This window comes from Delphinapterus leucas, chromosome 3, assembly GCF_059928025.1.
Source record: "Delphinapterus leucas isolate spDelLeu-1000000601 "Yukka" chromosome 3, BTC_Dleu_Yukka2, whole genome shotgun sequence".
NCBI lineage: Eukaryota > Metazoa > Chordata > Mammalia > Artiodactyla > Monodontidae > Delphinapterus > Delphinapterus leucas.
In genome coordinates, this window is record NC_143131.1 from 58,155,700 (window position 1) to 58,181,953 (window position 26,254).

A 26,254-nucleotide genomic window follows, 5' to 3' on the forward strand; every position below is an offset into this window, starting at 1 on the left:
TCTTGAAAAGTGTTGATTACGTAATCCTTTTTTTCTTCTAAAAACCATAAACTAGCCAGACTGCTAGAGGAAAAGAAAGCTACTGGTTTTGTTGTTCCTGCTGCTGCTGGGGTTAATTCTATGGTAACAGTTCTCAGGGATTAATAAGACTTTGGTAAGAGCACCATGGAATGAATGGTATGTGAAATGAGTCTAATCCGGCTTTCGTGATAATGAAAAAACAAAACCCCCTAAACTGATAATATCATTTCCCATATGAAAACCAATGTTCTCTTGAGTTCTCATTAATGGATTTGAAAATCCAAGAAGAACAACTCACATCCACACTTCAAAAAATTACAACTCGATAATCGCCTCTAGAGATGGTCCCCTGGGCTCCCACGGGCCACAGTGGCCTCTGTGTGATTTGGCTATGGAGCCTCCAAGCTGGCTTCTGTCTGATAGAGCAATTTGGCAGAGGAAAGCTTTCTGAATTAGAAAAGGGGAAAGAAGAAGATTTTCTAGTTCCCTTGCTGTTTGTGAAGTGTTTTAATACTTAAGCATCAATGCCCTCAACTGAAAGCACTTCTGGGGACTCTCGGCGTGAGTAGAGTATTACCTAATCCTGACTAACCAGTGCTTGTCTGAAACGGCCGTTGCAAGAAATCTTGACCCAGAATGACTTTTTGGAAGGACCCAGAACCATGGTATTAAAACTAGGTTATTACAGGTTTAGAACAAGTCATTTAGCTAACAACTGTATCTTATAAAACCCATATGGCCTGATATTCATAGTGACCTAAGGCAGGAGGGGCTCCAAGGTTCCCTCTGCCTATATTTTCATTTCTTTAATTTGGGACATGGTAAGAGAGTACCACTCCTCAGTTTAGGTGAGCCCATGGCACTAAAGGGTGAGTTTGGGTCTCTGCCCAGCTGCTTACTGGCTGCATAACCTTAGATGAGTCCCGCAGCCTTTCCTGGTGAAGGCTTCCTCATCTCAAGTTGAAGTGCTGGGGCATGAGAACCCAGGGGCTCTTTCTGACTGGAATACTGTCTAGTCTAGATGATTGCAGATGACTACGGACTTATGCTAATGAAGAGATCTAAATTTTAATGTCCTCCTAAGAAGATGAATTTTTAAAATGTGTTGCATATTCAAACAGTGACTTTAAAAGTATTAAATTAATAAAAACTATTTTCTTGATGGGTTTAAAATTTACTTCAGCATCTTTCTTCTCAAGATTGTCCCTATACTTGGTTATGATCTAGTTAGCACCTACTTATCACTGTTTTTGGCATTCTCTAAAGAGAATTCTGTGAACAAAGTAAAATTCACATGTGGGCTGGCCTAGACCTCAAGTAAATGAGAGACTGGACACAGCTTAGGGAACAAAGGAAGCTGCTGTGTCTTTAATAAGATCAATGAAATCTCAGAGAGGGGACCTGCAGAGCTGCTGGGTGAAGGGAAAGAGGGAGTAGTCTTGATAGTTGTGTTCAAGAGCTCAGGTGCTAGAGACAGAGATGCTGGGTGACTTCCCATGGCTTGGTATCTTCATCTGCAAATCTGGAGTCACGATGCCCATAGTAGCTCTTACAGTTGTTGAAGAGGATTAAATGAGATGTACAGTACCTGGCACTTAGCAAGTGCTCAGTAAATACTACCTCTCACTGTTTGCTGACTCTTTTAATTAAAATGCATTTTGCTTCCTAATTCAAACAAGACCTATTTCAGATACTAGGCTGTTTCCTCCATTTTGAGTTCATCTTCTACCATCTTACAGAATTTTTATGTGTTCTAAAATGCATTTCTGATTCCTCTTCCACACATGTAGGAGTCCCTGGAATTAGCACATGGCCCCCCTGGTGGCTGACTCTCAGTTCAGGCTCCTTGTTGATGGCTCCTGCACTAGGCAGGCACCTCCTCTCTGGATGCATCTAAGGTGCCTTTTGCAGGGCAGCTGTTTGTGCAGAGCCCACGAGGCAGTCATGCATTTTGTCCATATTTGGTCCTAACCTATCAAATGAAACCCACAATGCCAGAGCAGAAATATTATCTTGGCTGAGCAAAGTCCTCCACTGACCTTTCAGAATGAAAGAATGTTTTAGAAACTCTGGCTTGCTAGAAGTCTCTTCTGCCAAGAAAACCACTTGAGGTCAAGGGTGTGAGAGTAGAGTTCAGTGGGGCAAACTTCCCCTCTTGGAAGCTCAAAGCAGACCCAAGTTAGCTTGGCTGGGTAAGATTTCAGGAACGCACTGGGGCCTTGTTTTAGTTCATCCTGAATGACTCCAGGGCTTTGTCTGCAAACTAGGCTGAACTTAGACATGCAGGCCAATATTTCTCCTTGAAGACCTGAGGCTGGGGAAGGTAAAACCAAACCCAACAGAGAAGAATGCTCTCTCATGCCTCCTATAATACAAACCACAGAGCACTGCCACCAACTAGGCAGAAGCTCAATGGAGGAAGCACAGACCCGGCTGGACCCAGGCCAGGCTCTGCTCCCCTCAAAGCCACCTGCAAATGAAGCAGTTGAGGGAGAAAATAAAGCAAAAGCCACAACTAGCCGCAACTTTAGCAGAAAAAGACCAAGAGAATGTTCTAGAGTTTTCTAGAAGGCTCCGATTCGTGTATCCCAGGCACAAAGCTGGTCTTGGGTAGATAGGGACTGACGCACCCTCATGCTAGCGCCCCGGATGAAGTTTCCAGAAATAAAATTTTAGGGATTCTGGGAGGCGAACAAGCACCAGCCCAAACACCAGCTGCTTCCTTCATCCTTCCGCACCCTCCTCTCCAAACTGCATTCTTTCTTTCTAGGACCGCCTGAGACTCCAGAAGTCGAGACGGGAAAGGGCTTGATGGCTAGTCTCCTCATTCTCCCCCGTTTCAAGGCGAGGAAGAAGAACGTCTGGGCTCAGGTAAGGGACGCCTCCTGCCCAGGGTGACACGTGTCAGGGGCGGGAAGCAGCGCGGGTCTCCCGGGCCCTTGGCCCGGGACTCGCCCCTCTCCCCTGGGGCCCCGCAGTACCTTGTGCGTGAGGGAGTGCTGCTTGAGGTGGTGGGGCTGCACGAACTCCATGCCGCACTCGGAGCAGATGTAGGGCCGGATGTCCTTGTGCTTCATCATGTGGTTCTGAAGCTGACTCGGGTACTGGAAGGTCTTGTCGCATTCGGAGCAGCTGTACTGGATGGGGCCGCGGTGCGTGGTGAGGTGCCTCTTCAGCTGGGCCAGCGTGGGGAAGTCGAGGCCGCACTCCACGCAGATGTTTTCCCGCCCACTGGCGTGCTTGGCCTCGTGGGCCTTGAGCTCGCTGGGGTAGGCGAAGCCCCGGCCGCACACGCGGCAGTTGTGCGGCTTCACCTCGCTGTGCTGCATCATGTGGCGCTTCAGGTGGCTGGTCTGGGTAAAGGCCTTGTGGCACACCTGGCATTTGTGGGGCCGCGTGCCCTGGTGGGTCAGCATGTGCGTGTGCAGGTGGCTGAGCTGCTTGAAGAGCTTCCCGCAGCGGCTGCACGCGTGCGGCTTGATGCCGCTGTGGCCCAGGATGTGGGTCACCAGGTTGTACTTGGAGGTGTAGGACTTCTCACAGGTGGGGCACTGCCAGCGCTTCTGCGCGCCACCCACGTCCACGTAGTAGCTGTCGTCGATCTGCACGTTCACGTCCACCCTCTCCACCTTCTGCTTGGTCTCCTCGCTCTCCCGCGGCTCGGCTTTGCGGGGCAGCATTGGCTCCGGGGGCCGCTTGGGCAGGAAGGTGTGCCGGCTGAAGGGGAAGGGCGAGGCCGAGGGCACGAAGAAGGGGAACACGAGGCCCGGGGGCACTTTGGGGTAATAGGGGTACGGCGTGGGCAGGAACGGAGAGGGCGCGGCCCACGTGGCGCTGGGCTTCACGGGCTCCTGCTTGACGGCCTTGCCCCCCAGGTGCTCCAGGCTGCGGTAGAACTGAAAGCCCACGTTGCACAGGTCGATCATCCGCGAGTCGTACTTGGGCCGTGGCGGCGGCGGTGGCGGCGGCGGCGGCGGCGGGAAGAGCAGGCGTAGTTCCGGGGGCCCGGGGTTCTTGCTCTCCTCCGGGTGCAGGGCAAGAGCGGCTTCTTCCGAGGGGTGGTTATAGGGCATCTTGGTGGGCATGCTCTTCCGTTTGCGAGACCCTCCTCCTTCAAAGACGCCCGGGAATCCGTCTAGGTCTCCTGGAGGAGGCTCATACCGGAACTGGGAAAATGGCCCCCGGAGAGCTTCCGGGAAGGGGTGTCTTGGAGGAGCTCTTCCTCTGGAAACCACTGGGTGCAGGCTGTGGGGGAAGGAGGGGGCCCTCTTCGCACCCAAACTGAAATGCACACCCTCGTCTTTGACCATCTTCATTTCCTTCTGCATCCTTGGCAATTTTCCTTTAAAGAGAAAGAAACTTATCGTTAAAAAGAAAAAAAAATCCCTTTTTCCATAAAGAGTTGTGGCTAGATGTCGGTACTAATTTATGAAGAGTAATGTTTGTTTAATACCGCTCCCCATTTATCCGAAGGCTGTTTAAAATATCATATTTTCCCCCTTGCAAACCCGGTTACTAATATGGAAAGCACTGACCTCCTGGAGTGGGACCCTAGGGCTCCTGTGTAAATCACAGCCACAAAACCATAGCTGGGGGTGGAGGAGGGGAGGTATGAGAGTGGGCTGGATTGGGAGGAAACCTGAGAACTCATCTGGCCATTGTCCCCATCTGAGATGAGGGTACCAAGGCCCAGAGAGATGAAGCAACATGCTTGAGTCCCACAGCCACTCAGGGCAGGAGTCAGAACTGGAACTCATTCTTCTGCGACTTTTCAGCCTGAGATGGAATTGCATCTGCCAGATGGCACTTTAAATGTCTTTTAGGGGCAGTTCTTCTCTAAGTGAATTGATTTCCACTGCCTCTCCCTGTCTAGGGGCCTTGGCTTCTGGAGGGTGGGGATATTGAAGGCCACACAGGAGAAGGGACTTTACTGCTTAACTCAGATGTCAGGCTTTCTGAGTATCCACCCCCAGCAAAGTGTGCTGCTGGGATATATCGAGCAGATGAAATCAATGTGATTAAGAAAAGCATATAATCCAATGTTACAGAGTCATCCTGGCAATTCATGAATTCTAATCCTCCACCTGAAGCAACTTCAGGGAAAAAATTCCAAGATCGTGAGTCTCTAAAACTGCACTTGTGTCTCTTCCTTCACGTTGGTGTCATTCAGAATAAAGCTTGGCCTTTGGTGTTGGTGACTCCTGTGGTGCCTGTCATTTCCCTGCTGAACCAGTTACTGTGTCCTGGTGACAGCATCAGCTATGTCTAGGAGAGCCCGTAGGGCCAGAATCTAAACCAGGGGGCCATGCTTCCTTTCACACGTCTCCTTGCCAGTTTTCTATCCTCCTCACTTGGATACAAGTGGAAAGAGCCAAGTGGCTGACTTCACATTTCCAGTGAAGCCCTTTCTACCTAGATCCTCTGAGCTTGAATGGGATTGGTCCCCTTTGCTCAGCAGAGGCTCCCACAGAACCAGTCAGCCTGGTCAGGTGTCAGGTCTGACCTCAAGCCACTGAAGACAGGGCTGGGATAGGTTCTGGACTAACTCAGGTCTCTGGCCCCGGGAATGACTACATGCCGAGCAGTGCAGGGTGAGGGTTCCAGGGGTGAAAGGACCAGTGATTTTCTGTAGTCCCTGGTGAGGCAAATGCAGTTTTTACAAGTACCTGGATATTCCCAAATCACATGTGTGTCTTTATGAGAGGTTTGAGAACCACAGCACAATTAGAACAGAAATGGGTCTTTTTATGTTGGATTACCAATTCATACACAGAAATCCAACTGAGGGAAAAAATATGTGCCCTTATTATATGAATATTTGGACATTCTTTAAAACTGTTATGCGAAAGTGTTAGAGAACTAAAGCATAATTTCAATTAGTCTTTGCTTTGTGTTTCTGTGAGTGGGAAGATAGCCCTGACTTGTCTTCTTTCTGTGGGTTTGGGGCTTAGTAATTAAGAGGGGGAGTTTGACTGTCCAGCCTGTGCCCCATCCTTTTATTGCTTCTTCCTAAAATTCTTACTGAAGTGCTAGGTCTCCTACCACTGCGGCCTCAAGGACCACGTACTTGTGGGAAGTGATGGGAGCAGTACGAGAACGCAGTGTCAAGCTTCGTGAGTCCAGCGGGGGTGTGGGGACGCCATCAAAATGAGGGGAGTAGTGCAGCTGCTGTGAAAGGACCAGGACAAGGATGGAGAGGGCAGAGGCTCTTGGATCATTTCCTAGATCATCTCTTGCCTAATTCATCAGGTCCGGAGCCCTGGATTCACACACAGCTAACGAGGGGGTGGCCCTGGCCCACGAACTTGTTGCATCTATGAAAATAATTGGCTTTCAGACAAAGCTAATATGTCCCATTGAAACAGAGGGGGAAAAGTGGCAGCTCCTTTCTCTGGAATTTCATTTTGGCCACAGTTGGTTGTATAGGAGATCCTATTTGCAAAAAGGCTGCTCAGACTGGAGAGAACTGTTCCAGGCTGCAGTGACTAGGGCAATCCACAGCAGAGCCTATCCAAATGCAAACGGGTTCTGTTTTATTCTTATCTGGTTAAAAGTGGCAATGGTTCCTATGTCATATTAGAGAGCTTGATTGGAGAATTGGTAAAATAGACACATATCAGAACATGGGCCTTAACTTATTGAGTTTTTTGTGTATTTTATCGTTAAAAAGCTCTTTGAAAGTGCATGGCTAATGTGCTGTATCATACCAGAATGTTACTTACTTGGAAAGGAGTGTTATCACTAATTTTGAAACTGAAGTTATTTTGGTTTGTACACATTATTATGGTCTTTGTTTAATACTTTTGTTTTTAGTTGTGACATAGTCTACTAATTCACTCATTTTAATATATTAGGAATGACAATTCTAATATAATGGTAAGTTCAAAAGCATATTTATTTTCAGTGTTTACATTTTTATTTTGTCACCATTGACCTAGTAAAGCAAAGAAACATTGTTGAACAGAGCTGATGTGATTTTTAACATAAACGGCAGAATTATGTCTCCCAAATCCAGAGATTTTACATATGTACTTTTAATTTCCTCCCTATTTTAATATGGTAAACATTTTTACCCAGTTTCTGACGTGTGCATATACATACCCCGCCTCTAAAATAGTAGTCTGCCTGCTCTAGAATAAAACCAGTAACTCAGGAGGTTTCAGAAAGCATTGAGATCCATCCATGGACATTTTCCCAGACCTGTAAACAGCAGCCCCTTTCTGCATAAAGATCTGAAGGAGCACTGCCAGTCCCTACAGAGGTCAAGGAGAACTAGATCCGCTTCCTTGCGACCTTCTTGAGACATAAGCCAGCTGTAGCTGCTGCTAGTTATTCATATCGCTGTCTTTTGAGTCCAGGGTGCCAAGGAGAGCCCTGGGGGGTGGGTAAAAGAATTACACCCCCAAAACAAATCCATATCAGGGATGGGGAGTGTTGAAGGGACGAGCAGGGAAAGGATGTCTTCCTCTGGAGGTCATTTATCAGTCAACTTAAAACTCTGAACGGCCTCTGCAAAAATATTAACAGATTCCTAGAAAACCTGAATGTGTGCCACCGCACGCTCCCCTCTGTCTCTAAAAATAGCTCGGCAGGCATCCAGGACAGATGCGGGATTCTTATGTAGGAGGCAAGAGAGTCTTGGGGGCAGCGTAGGGGGTGGAGGAACCGCAGCCCCTCCCCTGGCCAGTAATCTGTGGCTGCTCCCAGAAAACCAGCAGGTTAGAAGACCACTCCTCACCAGGCTGTGCTGAAATAATGTGCAAAAATAAAGAACTGAAATTGTCAAAGTAGACAGCTATAGGAGAGTGCAAAGAGCATTGGTTTGGAGCCTGAGGATCTGGGTTTGAATGCTGGCTTTGTGTTAGCAGCTGTGGGAACATGAGCAAATTAATTTGGAGGTTTGATTTTCTCATCCATGAAATAGGGGTTGGACTATCCCCATGGGGTTGTTGGAGACTTAAAATAGAATGTGTATGTGAAAGTTTATTAACACTGGACAATGTGGTAGTGCTCTTGAGTGGTAAGAAAGAATAGACACGAGAGGAGGGTTGGGGTGATGACCAGTGGATTGAAGCTGGCTGACCTCATCTCTGTTTTCCAAGCTGAAGCTCTTGGTCAACAGTGACTGGCATCTGGGCCTCCTCAAAACCAAGGCTTTACCCATTTAGCCCGAGCTGGTCTTATCCCAGCAGTGAATGTGAACCACACTACAAAAGGCCAATGGGTAAAGCCAGGATAAGTTTATTTATTCAGTGTGGAGATCAACCTTCTAGTATAAGAATACTCCCCCATCCCTTCTCTATGGCTCTTTCCTCTTACGGACATATCTTTGAGCCTGCATTAGTAACAGATGACTTTGGTTACAAAAGGGATTGGGGGTTGGGTGGGGACAAAGGGGACTGGGTGGTCTCATGAGCTATTTTAGCCAGTCTGTGGGAAGCTGAGGAATTGTTCCTATTTTAATATCAGAGGTCACCTTCCAAGAGACAAGAGGACCTGTTTGTCAAACCCAAAGTTTCAGACACTGGGGCAATGCTGGGTCAACACTGGCAAACCAGCTCTTGCAATGCCTGTGGGACTGTGAGGGCAGAGACTGGGTCTGTTTGATTCACTGCTGGGTTTCCAGTCCCCAGCATGATGCCTGATGCAAAGTAGATGCTCAGTAAACTGCTGTGGGATGAGAGAAGGAATGAATGGTTCTTGTTTTTAAAGTCTCCATATGGAACTTTAAATGTTTAATTTTATCTTACATTATCTAGACTGCAGGTGACTTTTGAGCGACATCCCTAATCAGATCATGAGCACACTCACATATTCTCGGGTCGTTATTGTGGGAAGAACCTGATTTACACACCTTGTGTGTGCTCTTGCTTGGCTCCGTTCCCAAGGTTACCACTCTCTGAATAGACCCTCAGGTTTAGGGTAAGCCCTAAATCCTGGCTATACTAATGCTAGGATATAAGATTCTGCAACTCAGTCAGAAAACAGATGCCTGAAAAGTCCAATAGGCAGAAGATAGAAAGACCCCTGGACTGAAACTGAAACATAAACCAAGAGTGGGTGGTCACCCTGCACTCTTCCACCCCAAGGAAATGTTTGGGAAGTTGGTAGCATCTACCCCTTGTACTAATGTGGGGTGGAGAGGGAGAGGCCTCTGAATAATCATGCATCTTCATTGCTAGAGTCAGACAATGTTCTAGGGTTCCTGGCTTTCTTCCATATATACTCAATCGCCAAACCCAATAGGCTGTAAGTCAGGAAGCAAATGGTTTGAGGAGGAAAATATTCGGTTGATCCGTGTTAAGGGAAAAAGGGACTCAGGATGTCTTCTGTAACAGGTATTATCCATAAGAGTTAGTTATGAGGAAATGGGGAATGAATGGATTTTAAAAACAAAAACAAAATCTCTTTGAACCATCAATACCAATTAGAAATGCAAGGCTTAACCAAGATGAAACTACTTCTGGTTTAGGGAGAAAATTCTTCTAATAATGCCCTTTAATTGGGAATTCACCTACTGCACCAAAATATAAATATTCCCCAGATAAAATTACTGGTATTTTGTGGTTCTCATTGGAATCGGAGGTCAGTCCAGTAAATGCTATTAGAAGAGTCACTGTGAGTCAGCATCCCAGGGGCAGATCTATTTATCCCTACTCTACAACACTGATTTCTATTCATTCTGAAATTCATGAAAGAATATATTCTCTCACGTTCTTTATTCCTTGAACGTTTCCAGTGTTTCATTGGAAAACATTACGTTTTACTACTGGAGACACTGACTTCCCTTTTACTTTGAGAGAATAGCACTTTACTTATGTGGTCAGCCCTGGAGCTCTGCCCTCAACAAAGACGGAGGCAGTGAGGAGGTGCAAGTGGAGGAGAAGCTTAGGAATAAGAAGCAGTGCTGAGAGCAGCAAAGGGTGGACAGTTGTGGGAGGATAACAGAAGGGCAGGACGGGAAATGTACGGACTAATTGCCAACCTCTCTCTGTTCGTACAAAGGGATCCTGTTATAAGGCTCCTCCAAAGTGGGATTTTATTGGATCACCTGGTTCTTTCTGAATTTGTGACTATAGAAAGAGACTTTGAGTCGTAGAGTTAAACATTCTAATGATTCAGCATAATTGTTTTAATATATATGTAGTTGTACTGTCGAGTTCTTCATCTGCAGGTGTTTGGCAAGTAATGATTGCATTCCTGATATTGGCAGGAATAGAAGGATCTCCATATGCATCTGGCAGGTAGAGCAATATGTTCTAAAGAGATAAATGGTCTGCCTTGTCACTCCCTGGGTTAGAGGCAGAGTCAAGAAGAGGGAACCAGAAGCCTGGTAGCCAGATCTCAGAGCCCTTCTGGATGCCCCTGTGGCCCCTGTTTAATGTATAAACCTGAATTCCTTGCGTTTTGTTATAAAATGTAATCTGTCAGCCATGGCATGAGCTGAGTTTTCTAGGTTGGTCAGAAAATATTACTTGGTGATGAGACCTGTTCACATGTGAAATAGTCCATTGAACTCATATATTATTTTTTTTAAGTTCCTAAATACCGCCAAGACATAACATAAAGTCAAGTTTAGTTTTCCATTGTTTAAATTGTCCATAATGAGCATGCATATGTACCATTTACATATAGATATATTTTGTAAAGAGCCCTATTAAGACAGCAACAAGAAATTCAGCTGCTAACTTGCATAGGTTAAATGGATATGGGTTTCATTTAGGAAAGTGCTTAATGCCTAGGTCTAGTGTCTGAAAAGCAGGGATAAATATAATTACTTGAGCCCTGGAACAGTTGCCAGCATGTTGGGGTTATCACTGCCCTCACGACCTATTTAAAGGAAGGAAATGAATTGGAGATATGACTTAACAGTTCTCTCTCCCATCTCTCAGAGCTAATATATCTCTTGGGGATGGAGCTTCAACTGGAATGTTAGAATTTTTCTCCTAATTTCTTTGGAGTAATGTCCTTAGAATATATCTCAATTTTGTTGTTGTTTTATGTTCACAGATCAAGTAAACTTGATACACCCACTCCTAGCCAAGCAAATAGACACACGCATATTCAAAAGCTTCATTTTGTCTGTCTCTGAGGATGACTGCATATACCGTCTGGTGGGCCTTAGAATTGGTAGATAATACCAGAAAATATGACGTCTGGCAAGCAAAAGTAGTAAGAATCAACACATAATAGATGAGGTTAGCCATCTGTGGAAGGAACCTATTTAAAAATGTCACTCAAGGCAATATTTTTGTGGGGAGGGGAGTAAAAAACTGTTTTGTATCATGATTGTGGTAGTGGTTACACAACTCAAATAGAACACAAAAAATGAATTTTACTGTATATAAACTCAAATAAGTTAAAAAATATAAAAGAAACATACAACAAATGTTACTCTGTACATTATAAAAGGAGTAATTGAGGATATGTGGGAAATATCCAACAACAGTTAAGGTGACCAGATTCTACTCTCTAATCAATTCATATCTTTGGAATGCATCCAATAATATGCATATGGTATATAAAGAGGGGTCATGGGTTTTAAAAATTTGATGATCTAAATTCCTGCTCTATCCAAAGGGGAGACTTTATATATGGCAGATACTAGCTTTTTTTTTTTTTTTTTTTGCATGTATTCTATTCAATAAGAACATTGTGAGGCAGGGATTGTGCATTAAGTTATACTTCAAGGTCTTCTAATCTTTGGCCCTTCTTGGATGTTCAGCAAATAGTCCAACACTCTTTGAACGTAAAGTAGTCTGCTATTAGTGGATAAGATCATTCTGGTGACTAGAAAATATACTCCTACCCCTTGTCAATTAATAGGTTGATATTGACAGTTAGGTCCATAGATCACTCTTATGAATGAATCATTTACCCTGAGATTGATTAACTGAGTGCTCTTACAAAATGGAACTCATGAATCTCCAAACCCACTGACCAAATCCTGAGTCATGTCAGCCCCACCAGGAGCTGCTACCCCATGTAGTCTACCTGAGCAGCCAGCTGCCTTCCTTCTCTGATACCTTTCACTGAATATATTAGCCAGACTGTCCCAAGTTTCTACAGGGCAGGAGGTGGAAAGAACCTCACCTACTGGTGGCTTTATGGAGACTAAGAGGTGAAACTTTCCATTCCACCAGAACTGGAAGAAAATTCCTCACTTCTCTGAAGTCTATCACATTTGTTTGATGTTCCACTCCTTGACTGGGTCCTGTGCTGCTAGTCACCTTTCTGTGTGGGTGGGTAGCTTATATTTCTAACAGAATCCGGTAGAAAGTCAGAAACTTTCCTGTTGCCTTATATATTGTTGGGATCTAATCATTACTTGGGAATTTATTTGACAAATGCCATGTTCTAGCTTGCTCTTGCTCCGTGATCCCAAGCAGAATTTTGTGTTACATGAAAGAAGGAATAACTGCTTTACCTGGCCTGTCCCAATTCATCCTGAGCCAACTTCACATCAATAAACTGCCAAGAACATCTCCAGTGAGGAGAGGGGTTTAGTGAAGGTGTAGCAATGACTAGGGTTGTGCTTTTCAGAAAACATGGCCCCCTCTGCTTTATCCTGGCTCAGAATCTTTGGCCAGTATGTGCTGCATTCCTTTGACCTGGAAGATGGAATGTCTTATTACACTGAAGTAATATGAATGATTGTGGGAGGGCTCTGGAAATGCCGAAGGGCACAGTGATCAAATGCCACTGAGTCTCCCAGGGAACGTGTCACCGTAGAGTACAACATGCCCACTTTCTAGCAAACAATATCCCAGGAGGGCAGGCCACCACCATTTCTCTCACTTACTCGACAACTCCAAGTGCCCCATGCTCTCCTGGCAAATGCTCATTAGCTTTGTGGAAACACCCATCCTAATGGGCAAGTGGATCTGTGACCTCACCCTTTCTTTTTATTTTTACATGCGTAGGATTCCTGTTCTTTTTCTGCCTTCTGATGAACAATTACTCTTCTTTTTTTCCCTTATATTTTTTAGTTCAAAATCTTCTCACTGATCTGCTTTCTGTTGACTTTTCTATTGATTCTGCTCACTAAAATCATTCTTGGAAAATATATATACTTACAAAATATATAGACTTATCTCCTCATGTACTTGTACCCATAACCTATCTTTGGCAAGAAACACAGGAATCTTGTAATATTAGTTGCCTCTGGGGAGAAAAACGGTGTGGCTCGGGGTGGAAGGCTTGGGAGTCTATCTAGCAGCCAGGTTACCCACTTTAGGAGGGACCAGTCCCATCAGAGTCTGTAGGAAGGTGCCGCTCAGTTGTACAGCTCCCTGGGCAGAGAGGAGACTTTTAAATGTATACCCTTTCAACTTATATTTTTGTACACTGTAACTGCCTTAGCTATTCACATACTTGCATTTAAAATATAAAAATGCATATTGTCTTTCAAACAGCAAACATTCAGACAAAATTAGTCTTGAAATCCCCTTCCTTTTGAATGCTGAACAATTCTCTTGAAGCGTTTCTTTGGACTCTCCATTTTTCTGCCCCTGGCAGAGTTTACCCTTTATGTATATGGTTTATACTTTGGGCATGCAGCTTTATGACCCAGGCTTATATCAACAAGGAAATAAGTATAAGCAGCCACAAAGACCACATGAAGAAAGTCAGGTGTGTATAAGTCACAAATAAACTACATTCAACCTTGGAAGTTAAGATAAAGATGAGTCTGACTTGAAGATTCACAATAATTACAGAATCACACTGCAAATATGACTAATCCGGTTTCTCCATTCTACCCACCCCTGAGTTTTTCCTTGGCTCCTTCCCCAATGCTGAGAGGGAACACTAAGATGCTAAGGATGAGATTGTTGGATTGGGGGCAATGTCAGGTCCTCCCCCCGGGCCTCAAGGTAGTTAAGGATAAAAGTATGATCGTATTTATGCCACTGCAGAATCATGAAATGTCAAAGCGCAAAGCATGCTCCAGCCCTCAAATGGGATTAGCCCCTCCTTCCTCTCAGCCCCCGAGTCTGTACCCACGCCCCTGATGTAGCCTCCGCCCGGAGTATTGCAGCCATCTGCCTCTGCAACACACTGTGGTCCCCTTGCAGTCGGGACTAATTCCCAGACTTTTCTGTGTCTTCGCTGACTTGTACAATGACTGGTACTTACTAACATTTTTAAGTGATACATTTTCAAATCGCAATAATTTTCTAGTCTTAAAATGATTTCATTCTGTTTTTATATGTAATAATATATAATGTAAGATACTCTAGGACTTGTTATTGTTTCAGCATGTCTCTGATTCTGGGATTTTTCTTTATCAATTTCTCCTTTCTAATAAGTTCTGTCTCATCCACCCCAAATGTTAACTTTCTACATAGAAAAAAGGACCAAGAAGTCAGTTTGCCAACACCTTCCATCCTGACCATTCATTCTTGGGTGGTCTTTACAAAATCCTGTTCATTGTTCCTTGTACATGACTATTAGCTTCTCACCTTCTTCCCATTCCCATACCTAGTCTTCTAGTTCAAGTGCCCACCACATCACTGTAGGGTTACTTTCAACAGTTTCCATCCACTCTTCCAGATCTTCCTTCTCCTTCCTTCCAAATCTCTTGAATACCAATGCCAATTCCATCGTCTGAAAATTCATTAATTTTCAATATTTTTTTGGCTGCACTGCACCCTTGCAGGATCTTAGTTCCCTGACCAGGGGTTGAACCAAGGCCCCTTGCAGTAGGAGCTCAGGGTCCTAACCACTGGACCGCCAGGGAATTCCCTGAAAATTCATCATTTTTCCTAAGACAACTCTCTGTTCAGGATCCTACAACAATCATGTGTAGAGATTGCTAATTGCTGCTCCAATATCCATTCCCCCTTCCTTGAGAAATGGAACCCTGATTTTGCTTGTGGTGACAATGTGCCCAGCAAAAACACTAACCTTCCCAGACATTCTTTCAGTTAGGGTACCTAGTGCCACAGTTCTGGCCAATACAGATGTAAGCAGAAGGCTGCTAGGAATTCCTGAGAAAGCCTTTGCATTCCTAATACAGAAACCACCCACTTTATCCTTTCCTGTCTCTTTTTTCTGCCTGAAATGTGGTTATAAGGCTGGAGGTGGAGCAGCCATATTGGAACCGTGAAGCAGTAAAGTTAATGACAATGCCTTCCACAAATCATGGCAGAGGGGAAGAGGGAAAGTGTCATTGTGGAACTCTTGAACCCACTTGGTGCTAGTCTTCTTGCTTTCTGAGAAAATGAATCCTTTACTTGCTTAAGAAAATGTATTCAGATTTCTGCGGTTTGTAACTAAACACATTCCCCATCTGATGCACAGAGCAAATCAAATGTAAATATCTCTCCCTGACCTTCCAAGTCCTTTATAAGCAGGTCCAGCTCAATTCCCTTTTTCTCTAAAATTCTCTCAACCCCAGTGAGACCAGGCCTTCACTATTCTCTACATGGGGCAAACTAATTCCTACCTCTTTGCCCTTACTTAGATTGGTTGGTCATCCAGGAATATTCTTTCTATTGACCCACCTCTTCTTCCAGACTGAACTTAGATTCAGCTTCTTTCTGGAAACTTTTTTCCCTACTCTTATGCCCAATTATCTCTCCCAAGAAGATAAATCCTACTGCATCATCTCATGGAACCCTGGAGATTCCCTAAGAAATTAAAAGTAGAACTACCATACAATTCAGCAGTTCCACTGCTGGGTACGTATCCAAAGAAAACAAAACTATTATCTCAAAGAGGTATCTGTACTCCCATGTTTGTCGCAGCATAATTCACAATAGCCAAGGTATGAAAACAACCTAAGTCAATCTAAAGTTATGTAATCTAACGTTACAGATCTCCCCACCTTCCACCTCTCTTTCACAGCCCCAGCTTTACTTTCCTGGCAGAGCGATTAGAATATATCTTGGCCATTCATTTATTTATTGTCTGTCTTGCCCCACTGGGCCATAAATTTTGTGAGACCAGGTACCTTGCCTATGTTCTTCACTGTTTTACCCACCTAGAAGAGTGCCTGGCACATAGTAGGTCAACACATTAGGATCATTTGGGGAGTCTTAAACATGTAACACCCCCCCACACACACACCTAAAATAAATGCAATGCCTAGACCCCTCCCCAGACCTGTATTACATCAGGATCTCTGGGGGTGGGGCTCCAGGTAAGGCACTGGTGTTTTTTAAGAGCTCTGTAGTTGATCCTCATGGCCATTCAAGGTTAAGAACTACATTAGGGAGGTGCTCGATACAGAGCCTACACAATTAGGGAAGCACGAGCGGGCATGAGGGTGGCGGTAAAGGAGGGATTCTGATGGAAGAATCCCTGTGACTTGCAGTCATCCCTGCCTTTCCGCCTCCTACCCAGGCTCCTAGTGATGGGGTGTGAGGGTGAGGAGAAGATTCTTCTCTATGCCAAGGCTGAGTTGATGCAGCATAGCCCATGGCAGTGGCCACTTTGGGGTCCAGGTAATCCACAAAGGAAAGCATCCTGGAGAGGTCATGCTGTACCTGGTGAGAGGAAGGGCACCACAGTGCACTATTTGCACACATACAAGTCCTAGACTGGAGAAGCCTCCTGACCCTTTTCCTCCTCCCAGGCCTCCAACCCACCCCAGGGCCCTGCCTAGCCACCTTGCAAGAAGCTGAGCTGGAGATTTGCACCCACCCTCAACGCCCCACCACAGAGATGGCTCTTCTTGGCTCTTTTAACCTGCAAAGGTTGACAATAAGGAAGAGGTACGAGAAGATGTTCTCCCTACATGATTATGATACTTCTGAAAGGTTGAGCTGTGGGATTTTTTTTTTTTTTCACTTCTCTCCTGGAAATCACCTCCATATGCTGACTGGACTGTAGGATAAGACTTCTTCTTTACACTGAGAAAGCATTTCCCACTATATTTAGGAGACAAGTGGAACTGCTAATTTTTCAGCTTCCTTAATGGCTTTCAATGCTATTTGTCAAGGCTGATTTACTTTAAAAAAATTTTTTTTTAATTTTCTAACAATAAACAACTAGATGTAAAATCTTCCCTTGTACTTTGATTGGTGGTTCACACCTTTTGGAATATCTAGCTCATAATTTCAGAAGGAAGCAGCTGGTACTCGACGTTTAATTCCAACAAAATGCCTCATTCAATTCCCCCTCTCCCAGATAGGGTACACAGGCAATTGGAAAATATTCAATGACACTGATCCAAATGTCCACATTAAGTGTGGAGAAAAGGTAGAGTATGCTTTTAATATCCTGGAAGCTGAGCTAATGGCATTGAAATGTCTGATCTTAAGAAAACATGATTGTGGCAAGAAAGGGTGACTATTTTAGCTGCTGTTGATATCTGCATGGGGAACCTTTGAAACTAGAGTAAACACACAGGTTTTTGTTCCTGAGTCTGGGTGAGTGTTTTACCCAAGGAGCTTTCCTGTAAATCAATGGTTTAAGTATTAATAATAATAGGTATTGTTAACTGAGGACTCACTGTGTGCAAGGCTTTTACATAGATTATCTTGTTCAATCACTACTTTAATTATCCCTACTTTATAGATAAGGAATTTGAGGCATAATGAGTATAAATAATTTGTCTAAGATCACATAGCCTGGAATAAGTAGCTCGTAGCCAGGGGTTGGCACACTTCTACTGTAAAGGGTCAAAGAGTAAACTTTTTTGGCTTTGTGAAGCCTACAGACTCCATTGCAACTACTCAACCCTGCTGTTGTAACGAAAGCAGCTATAGTCACCATGTGAATAAATGGGAGTGGCTGCGTTCCAGTAAAACTTTACTGGCGGGCTTCCCTGGTGGTGCAGTGGTTGAGAGTCTGCCTGCCGATGCAGGGGACACGGGTTCGTGCCCTGGTCCGGGAAGATCCCACATGTCACGGAGCGGCTGCGCCCGTGAGCCATGGCCGCTGAGCCTGCACATCTGGAGCCTGTGCTCCACAACGGGAGAGGCCAAAACAGTGAGAGGCCTGCGTACCGCAAAAAAAAATGCAAAAAACTTTACTGGAGATAGGTATATAAATGGGAGAGAGAGAGAGAGAGAGAGAGAGAGAGAGAGAGAGAGAGAGAACTATATCTCAATAAAACTGGAAGAAAAGTTAAAAAAATAAATAAAATTTAAAATTATGAAATTAAATTTTAAAGGCTACTGTACTGTATATTTGAAAAAAATCCTTTAAAACAAAAGCAGGTAGTGGCAGCCTACATCATTCTCAATGGTGAAAAGCTGAAACCATTTCCTCTAAGATCAGGAACGAGACAAGGATGTCCACTCTCACCACTAGTATTCAACATAGTTTTGGAAGTTTTAGCCACAGCAATGAGAGAAGAAAAAGAAATAAAAGGAATACAAATTGGAAAAGAAGAATTAAAGCTGTCACTGTTTACAGATGACATGATACTATACATAAAGACTCCTAAAGATGCTACCAGAAAACCACTAGAGCTAATCAATGAATTTGGTAAAGTATCAGGATACAAAATTAATGCACAGAAATCTCTTGCATTCCTATACACTAATGATGAAAAATATGAAAGAGAAATTAAGAAAACACTCCCATTTACCACTGCAACAAAAAGAATAAAATACCTAGGAATAAACCTACTTAAGGAGACAAAAGACCTGTATGCAGAAAACTATAAGACACTGGTAAAAGAAATTAAAGATGATACAAACAAATGGAGAGATATACCATGTTCTTGGATTGGAAGAATCAATATTGTGAAAATGACTATACTACCCAAAGTAATCTACAGATTCAGTGCAATCCGTATCAAACTACCACTGGCATTTTTCACATAACTAGAACAAAAAGTTTCACAATTTGTATGGAAACAAAAAAGACACTGGATAGCCAAGGCAATCTTGAGAGAGAAAAACGGAGCTGGAGAAATCAGGATCCCTGACTTCAGACTATACTACAAAGCTACAGTAATCAAAACAGTATGGTACTGGCACAAAAACAGAAATATAGATCCGTGGAACAGGATAGAAAGCCCAGAGATAAACCCATGCACATATGGTCACCTTATTTTTGATAAAGGAGGCAAGAATATACAATGGATAAAAGACAGCCTCTTCAATAAGTGGTGCTGGGAAAACTGGACAGCTACATGTAAAAGAATGAAATTAGAACACTCCCTAACACCATATACAAAAATAAACTCAAAATAGATTAAAGACCTAAATCTAAGGCCAGACACTATAAAACTCTTAGAGGAAAACATAGGCAGAACACTCTATGACATAAATCACAGCAATATCCTCTTTGACCCACCTCCTAGAGAAATGTAAATAAAACAAAAATAAATGGGACCTAGTGAAACTTAAAAGCTTTTGCATAGCAAAGGAAAACATAAACAAGATGAAAAGACAACCCTCAGAATGGGAGAAAATATTTGCAGATGAAGCAACTGACAAAGGATTAATCTCCAAAATTTACAAGCAGCTCATGCAACTCAACATCAAAAAAACAAACAACCCAATCCAAAAATGGGCAAAAGACCTAAATAGACATTTCTCCAAAGAAGATATACAGATTGCCAACAAACGCATGAAAGGATGCTCAACATCATTAATCATTAGAGAAATGCAAATCAAAACTACAATGAGGTATCACCTCACACCAGTCAGAATGGCCATCATCAAAAAATGTACAAACAATAAATGCTGGAGAGGGTGTGGAGAAAAGGGAACCCTCATACACTGTTGGTGGGAATGTAAATTGATACAGCCACTATGGAGAACAGTAAGGAGGTTCCTTAAAAAACTACAAATAGAACTACCATACAACCCAGCAATCCCACTACTGGGCATATACCCTGAGAAAACTGTAATTCAAAAAGAGTTGGACTTCCCTGGTGGCACCGTGGTTAAGAATCCACCTGCCAACGCAGGGGACACGGGTTCAAGCCCTGGTTCGGGAAGATCCCACATGCCGTGGAGCAACTAAGCCCATGTGCCACAACTACTGAGTGTGCGCTCTAAAGCCCGTGAGCCACAACTACTAAAGCCTGTGAGCCACAACTACTGAAGCCCGTGTGCCTAGAGCCCGTGCTCTGCAATAAGAGAAGCCACCGTGATGAGAAGACCATGCACTGCAAGGAAGAGTAACCCCCGCTCGCCGCAACTAGAGAAAGCCCACGCACAGCAACAAAAAGCCAATGCAGCCAAAAATAAATAAATAAAAATTTAAAAAAAGAGTCATGTACCACAATGTTCATTGCAGCTCTGTTTACAATGGCCAGGACATGGAAGCAACCTAAGTGTCCATCGACAAATGAATGGATAAAGAAGATGTGGCACATATATACAATGGAATATTACTCAGCCATAAACATAAACGAAATTGAGCTATTTGTAGTGAGGTGGATGGACCTAGAGTCTGTCATACAGAGTGAAGTACTTAAGTCAGAAAGAGAAAAACAAATACCGTATGCTAACACATATATATGGACCCTAAAAAAAAAGGTTCTGAAGAACCTAGGGGCAGGACAGGAATAACGACGCACACGTAGAGAATGGACTTGAGGACGTGGGGAGTGGGAAGGGTAAGCTGGGACAAAGTGGCATGCACATATATACATTACCAAATGTAAAATAGATAGCTAGCGGGAAGCAGTCGCATAGCACAGGGAGATCAGCTCCGTGCTTTGTGACCACCTAGAGAGGTGGGATAGGTAGGGTGGGAGGGAGACGCAAGAGGGAAGAGATATGGGGATATATGTATATGTATAGCTGATTCACTTTGTTATAAAGCAGAAACTAACACACCATTGTAAAGCAATTATACTCCAGTAAAGATGTTAAAAAAGAATAAATAAATAAGCAGGTGGTGGGCTGGATTTGGCCCTGGGGCAGTAGTTTGCTAACTCCTGCCTTTAGCCAAGATGCTAAGCTCTGTTTTGAGGTCTGTTGCTGGACTCTTTTATTTCAATAATCCTCTTTCAAGATCTTTTACATTTACGTATGAGCCATTGAGCCTACTTACACGATGACCTACTGAGCAAATAATTGTGATTTTTTAATAAGTCACATTCTTTAATGCCAGCAACACTCCAAATGTTATAGGAAAGAGCTTCTGGATGAGTGGGATTATAAGCCAACCAGGACTCTTCAGAGGAAAGCCTCCGTGTGCATCTTAGCTCTCAGGAGCTTGTAAGCTGGCACGGTGGGAGAGGAGCTGGGTTTTGCAGCATCCGCTCTGTGCCAGGCCCTGTGCAGAGGCTCTTCATGCTCTCCATGTCCTCAGAATGTCTGTATACCACTCTTTCCATACAGGCTTCAAGGAGGCCCTCAAAAACACACAACACCAACAAGATAAAAGAACTGAAGAAGATGGAGTACTGTATCATTTAATCCCCACATCAATCCTGCAAGACAGGCACCATTATTCCATTTTATAGGTGAGAAATAGAAGCTCAGAAGGGAAGTTACTTGCCTGAGGTCAGAGAGCGAGTAAGTGGCTGAGCATTTCACCCCAGATGTGCCCAGTTTCTTTGCCTGCACACCTTCCGATTGGCTACAATTCCCCTTTGTAGTGGACTGCACGCCTCACCTTACTTCATAACTCAATCATTGAATGAGTTTGGAAAGTCAGTTCAATCTGAAATTCTGTTTGCTTCCACTCTGTAAAAATGAGGATAGGAAACCTTGGTGTATCCTACTCGCTTGACATAGTTGCTAAGATAGTCAAGCGAGGTAGAGTACATGAAAGATCCTTGCAAAGTGTGGAACTCTGCCAAGGTGCCACGGTGGCATGTGCCAGAGAACTGGTCAGAGTTGCCGTGAGGCAGCAGCTTTCACCCCCTCACCACACTGCTGGCTACTGAAAGGGTTCCCCTGCCCCCAGGGGACCCTGGGCCACTGAATCATTCAGATTGCCCAAGTCTGGAGAGGAATTGGCCCCCTAAAATCCCCTGAAGTCAGCCCAAAGCTCAGGAACTTGGAAAACGTAACAGAATTGTCATCCAATTTCTATTCACATAAATGACTCTTACGAAGGCACTCATAAGTGTCATCACCATCTCTCCCCACACCGCCTTCCTCCCAAGGGACCTTCCTCCTACTTCTATTCTTCTAGTCTCAAAAAGGGCTCTTTCTCTTCAGGATACGTATAAATCCAACCCTTTCTCCCAGCTCTAACCCCTGCCTAGTTGTTTCAACTACGTGGTAAGGAACGCGGTGTGAGACGGCTTTCATGGGTCTTTGCCTCAAAGCTGTGACGTTTCAAAACTCTTGGCTGAAAGTTAGAAGCTAGAAAAGTGGAATAGCTTGATTATATAAGGAAAAAAATGTCTGTATGTCAAAAATCACATAACATTCAAAAGGAAATGGCAAACTGGAAAAATATTTGCAACACAGGACACAGAACTAGTATTACTCGGTATCTAAGATCTTCTACAAATCAATCACAAAAGTGACTACTCAAAGTGGGAAAAAGCCATCAAAAGGCAATGCACAAGACCAATTCTAAAGAAAAATTAAAAAAACTTTTTGCCTAGTTTGAAGTAACACCAGATATCCAATTCTTATGGAAGCATCAATAAAGGAAACGTTTAGACAAAACATACAGGATTACACCGGCATATTTAAATTGTGTGCGTGTGTGTGTGTGTGTGTGTGTGTGTGCACTCACATGGGTGTGTGTAATCTCTCTGTATAAACCTACACCTGCCTGAGCCAATTTGGATAACTGGAGAGAGTGATATTGGAGACGATGATTGGACTGAATGTCAGATTTAAAACTTATGAAAACCACATATACAAACATAGCCAGGATTTCAACTCTGAGAATTTTGACAAAGGGAGAAAAAAGCAGATATGTTTAGGGAGGAAGCAGCCTCATAAACTCTTGTTTTGCAACAGTGTCTGGAATGAAGTATATAAGGCCTGAGGCTCCATCTAAGGCAAAATCATACTGGAGAAAAATCCATTCATGAAGCTAAGTCATCCTAATGTAAGTGACATTTCATGAGTAGAGACTGAAACTAGTGTGAAGGACATTTTCTAAATCAATGTAAAAGTGTGCAGAAATAGCTGGATCTAAATTGAATAAGAATTGTGTGACAAATCGATGAGGTGGTGAGGAAAAGCCAGTTAAGGTACTGATGGGCCTGTCAAGAGAATCTGAATGCTACAAGACCGAATCTAGAAGATTCTGGGTAAAGATGTTTCCTTGGAAGGGTTAGCAAAAGAAAGAGTTCTTTTAAGTGCTTTCCCAAAGCCTATTTTCTGTCCTTTGGAGCTTTTTCACTTTGAATGGTTGGGAATGATTGGTTTTGATGATCTCAATCGCTCTCTCTCATTCTCTCTCTCTCTCTCTCTCTCTCTCTCTCTCTCCCTCCATTACCACCAACAGGCTGACTCCCCTTGCCCCCTCCAATAACAGGCTGATTCTATTAGATCATTAACTTTCTCTTTCTTATAAAAAGAGTGCATTTGATAACATCATTTAATGGGGCACTTGAGAAATGGCCCCTTTCAAAGTGTTCATCTTCATTTGTCCTGGTTGAAGAACTGGTGAGGCTAACTTAAGACAGAAGTAAGCACCTTTCTACTGAGGGTCTCACCTGGTAAGAGGTAGCTCATTTGGGTCCATTTAATGATAAAAATATGAACAAATCCAATCTAGAGGTTAGGGGATTGCCTATATTTTGAAAATCTTTGAGTTTCAGCTATTCTGTAAGGATTGACGGGAAATTCAACATGAGAGAACATTCCTGCCTTAGAACTTCTTAGGGAGAATCAAGCAAACCACAATGTAAGAGTGACCCTTGGTATATCTTATTCTAGAAGAAATGAGTCCTGGGCCAATTCATGTTTTCTGAACTTCATGTGAAGAGTGTGTGGGATATTCAAAGAAGGAGTGAGCACCATATGTGGACACCTTAAAATTGACAGGTGACTCAGCTCTCTTGGCGCTATCTAGGCTGCTGGCAAATGACAGGCATAATACAAAGCCCATACAGTGTCGTGCTTAGCAGAAAAACTGGAAGAAAGTCATGAAAGCAGTTGAGATAAACTGGCTATTGATCAAGATGGATTAAAAGACAAAATGAGTTGGCACCAGAAATAGATTAAGATGAGCAACTCTACACACTTTATTTTTAATGACCTTTAAATAATATAAATTCATTACCATTTTTTTTTTTTTTTTTTTTTTGCGGTACGCAGGCCTCTCACTGTTGTGGCCTCTCCCGCCGCGGAGCACAGGCTCTGGACACGCAGGCCCAGCGGCCATGGCTCACGGGCCCAGCCGCTCCGCGGCATGTGGGATCTTCCCAGACCGGGGCACAAACCCGTGTCCCCTGCATTGGCAGGCAGACTCTCAACCACTGCGCCACCAGGGAAGCCCTCATTACCATTTTTAAATTTAATACTGCAATGTTTAAATTCTTAACCCTGGTGGCGCAGTGGTTAAGAATCTGCCTGCCAATGCAGGGGACACGGGTTCGATCCCTGTTCCAGGAAGATCCCACATGCCGCAGAGCAGCTAAGCCCGTGTGCCACAGCTACTGAGCCTGTGCTCTACAGCCCGAGAGCCACAACTAAGCCTGTGCGCCTAGAGCCCATGGTGCCCTGAAACAAGAGAAGCCACCACAATGAGAAGTCCACTCGCCGCAACTAGAGAAAGCCCGCGCGCAGCAAGACCCAACGCAGCCAAAACTAAATAAATTTAAAAAAAAAAGAAGAAAATGAAAATAATCAATAATACCACCACCAAGAGTAACTGTGTTAATATTTTGGTTTGTTTCTTTCAAGTCTTTTACTATGCATGAATACATTTTCTTTTACAACACCGATTATTTACTATATACCTCTATGCAATATACAATTAACTCTGTAGTAGACAAGTCTGTATGTAAATCTTGGTTGAGTGTCTGTCACTTCCTTAGATTAAATTCTCTAGAAATAGAATTACGGAGTCAAAAGATATGAATTTCGGACATGTGGACACGGGGGGAAGGGGAGGGTGGGACGAATTGGGAGAGTAGCATTGACATATATACACTACCACGTGTAAAATAGCTAGCTAGTGGGAACCAGCTGTATAGCACAGGGAGCTCAGCTCAGTGCTCTGTGGTGACCTAGATGGGTGGGATGGGGGGCAGGGAGGCCCAAGATTGGGGGGTATATGTATACATATAGCTGATTCACTTCGTTGTACAGCAGAAACTAACACAACGTTGTAAAGCAACTATATTCCAATAAAAAAAAGATATGAATTTTCAGGTCTTAACACGTATCACTAAATTGATTTCTGGGAAGGTCAACCTAACTTATTCTTAAATTATCCATTTCTTTAAATGCATCTTTTTACCTTCTATGGAGCCTTTTATTTTCCCCTTGAAATTAAATAATCTCCTAAACTTGGCTCAATATTGTAATAGGAATAAAAAACAAATCCAGGTTTATTGAGAGAACTATTTTGTGATTTTGTTGTAACTTATACTGAGATAATTCTCAACTTTCTCAAATACTTTCATACCTGTTATTACATTTAGTCCCCGCAAAAAATCCCATGAGGTGAATAGAATTAATTAGAGAATGTTTTAAGCTTTGGGAGAGGGTTTCAGGCATTATCTTGTCCAGATTTTATTAATGTTTCCATCTGACAAAGACACAGGGAGGATATGAGACTTTTAAAGTTCTAGAGCCTAAGTGTTTGGAATCTCAGTTCATATATCACTTTCCCACTGGATGACCTTGACTTTATACTGGTCCATGTAAGGCTTTGTGGCACTCCCAATTTCCTCCTCCCCCTGCACTGTTTTATCAATGCATTGGGAACTACACCATTCAATCTCTCCTTATTATAGGGATATGCAAATAATTGGAAATCTGGACTGAGACTCATAAGCAGAGACAGAGCACACTTGAAACAAACACTTTATCTATGATGTGGATGATGACCTAGAAGAGTATCCCCAAGAGTATGTAGATGAAGATGAGCCAACGGACTTGAGAGAGGTCTGAACTTGGGGTGAACTTGATAAACCAAAGTGGGCAAGGGAAACTTAGTGAGAACAAGTTTAGAGCTCCAAGCTCCACCTATTTTAGTACTGTACTGTTCTGGCCATGAGGACTGCTGAGAGCTGGAGTATGCAGAGGCTCAGAGGGAGCTGTGTCCGCTAGTAATTCTCACCTGCTCACGTGATTTAAGTAGCATAGGTGAGTTTTGTCAACAGAGAGGAAGAATCCTCAAGAAGAAACATCAAGCCTCCTTCCACCCCAAATATTTGGACATTCTTTAC

General features: G+C 43.5%; 1 protein-coding gene across 1 annotated transcript in view; it reads right to left on the reverse strand.

Moving 5' to 3' along the window:
- ZNF366 (zinc finger protein 366) overlaps window positions 1-26,254 on the reverse strand; it is a 65,868-nt gene that overhangs the window by 17,480 nt on the left and 22,134 nt on the right. The window contains exon 2 of the mRNA XM_022595437.2: window positions 3,003-4,363. Within this exon, the coding sequence (XP_022451145.2) occupies window positions 3,003-4,349 (1,347 nt within the window). The 5' untranslated portion in view covers window positions 4,350-4,363. The remainder of the gene's footprint in view (window positions 1-3,002; window positions 4,364-26,254) is intronic.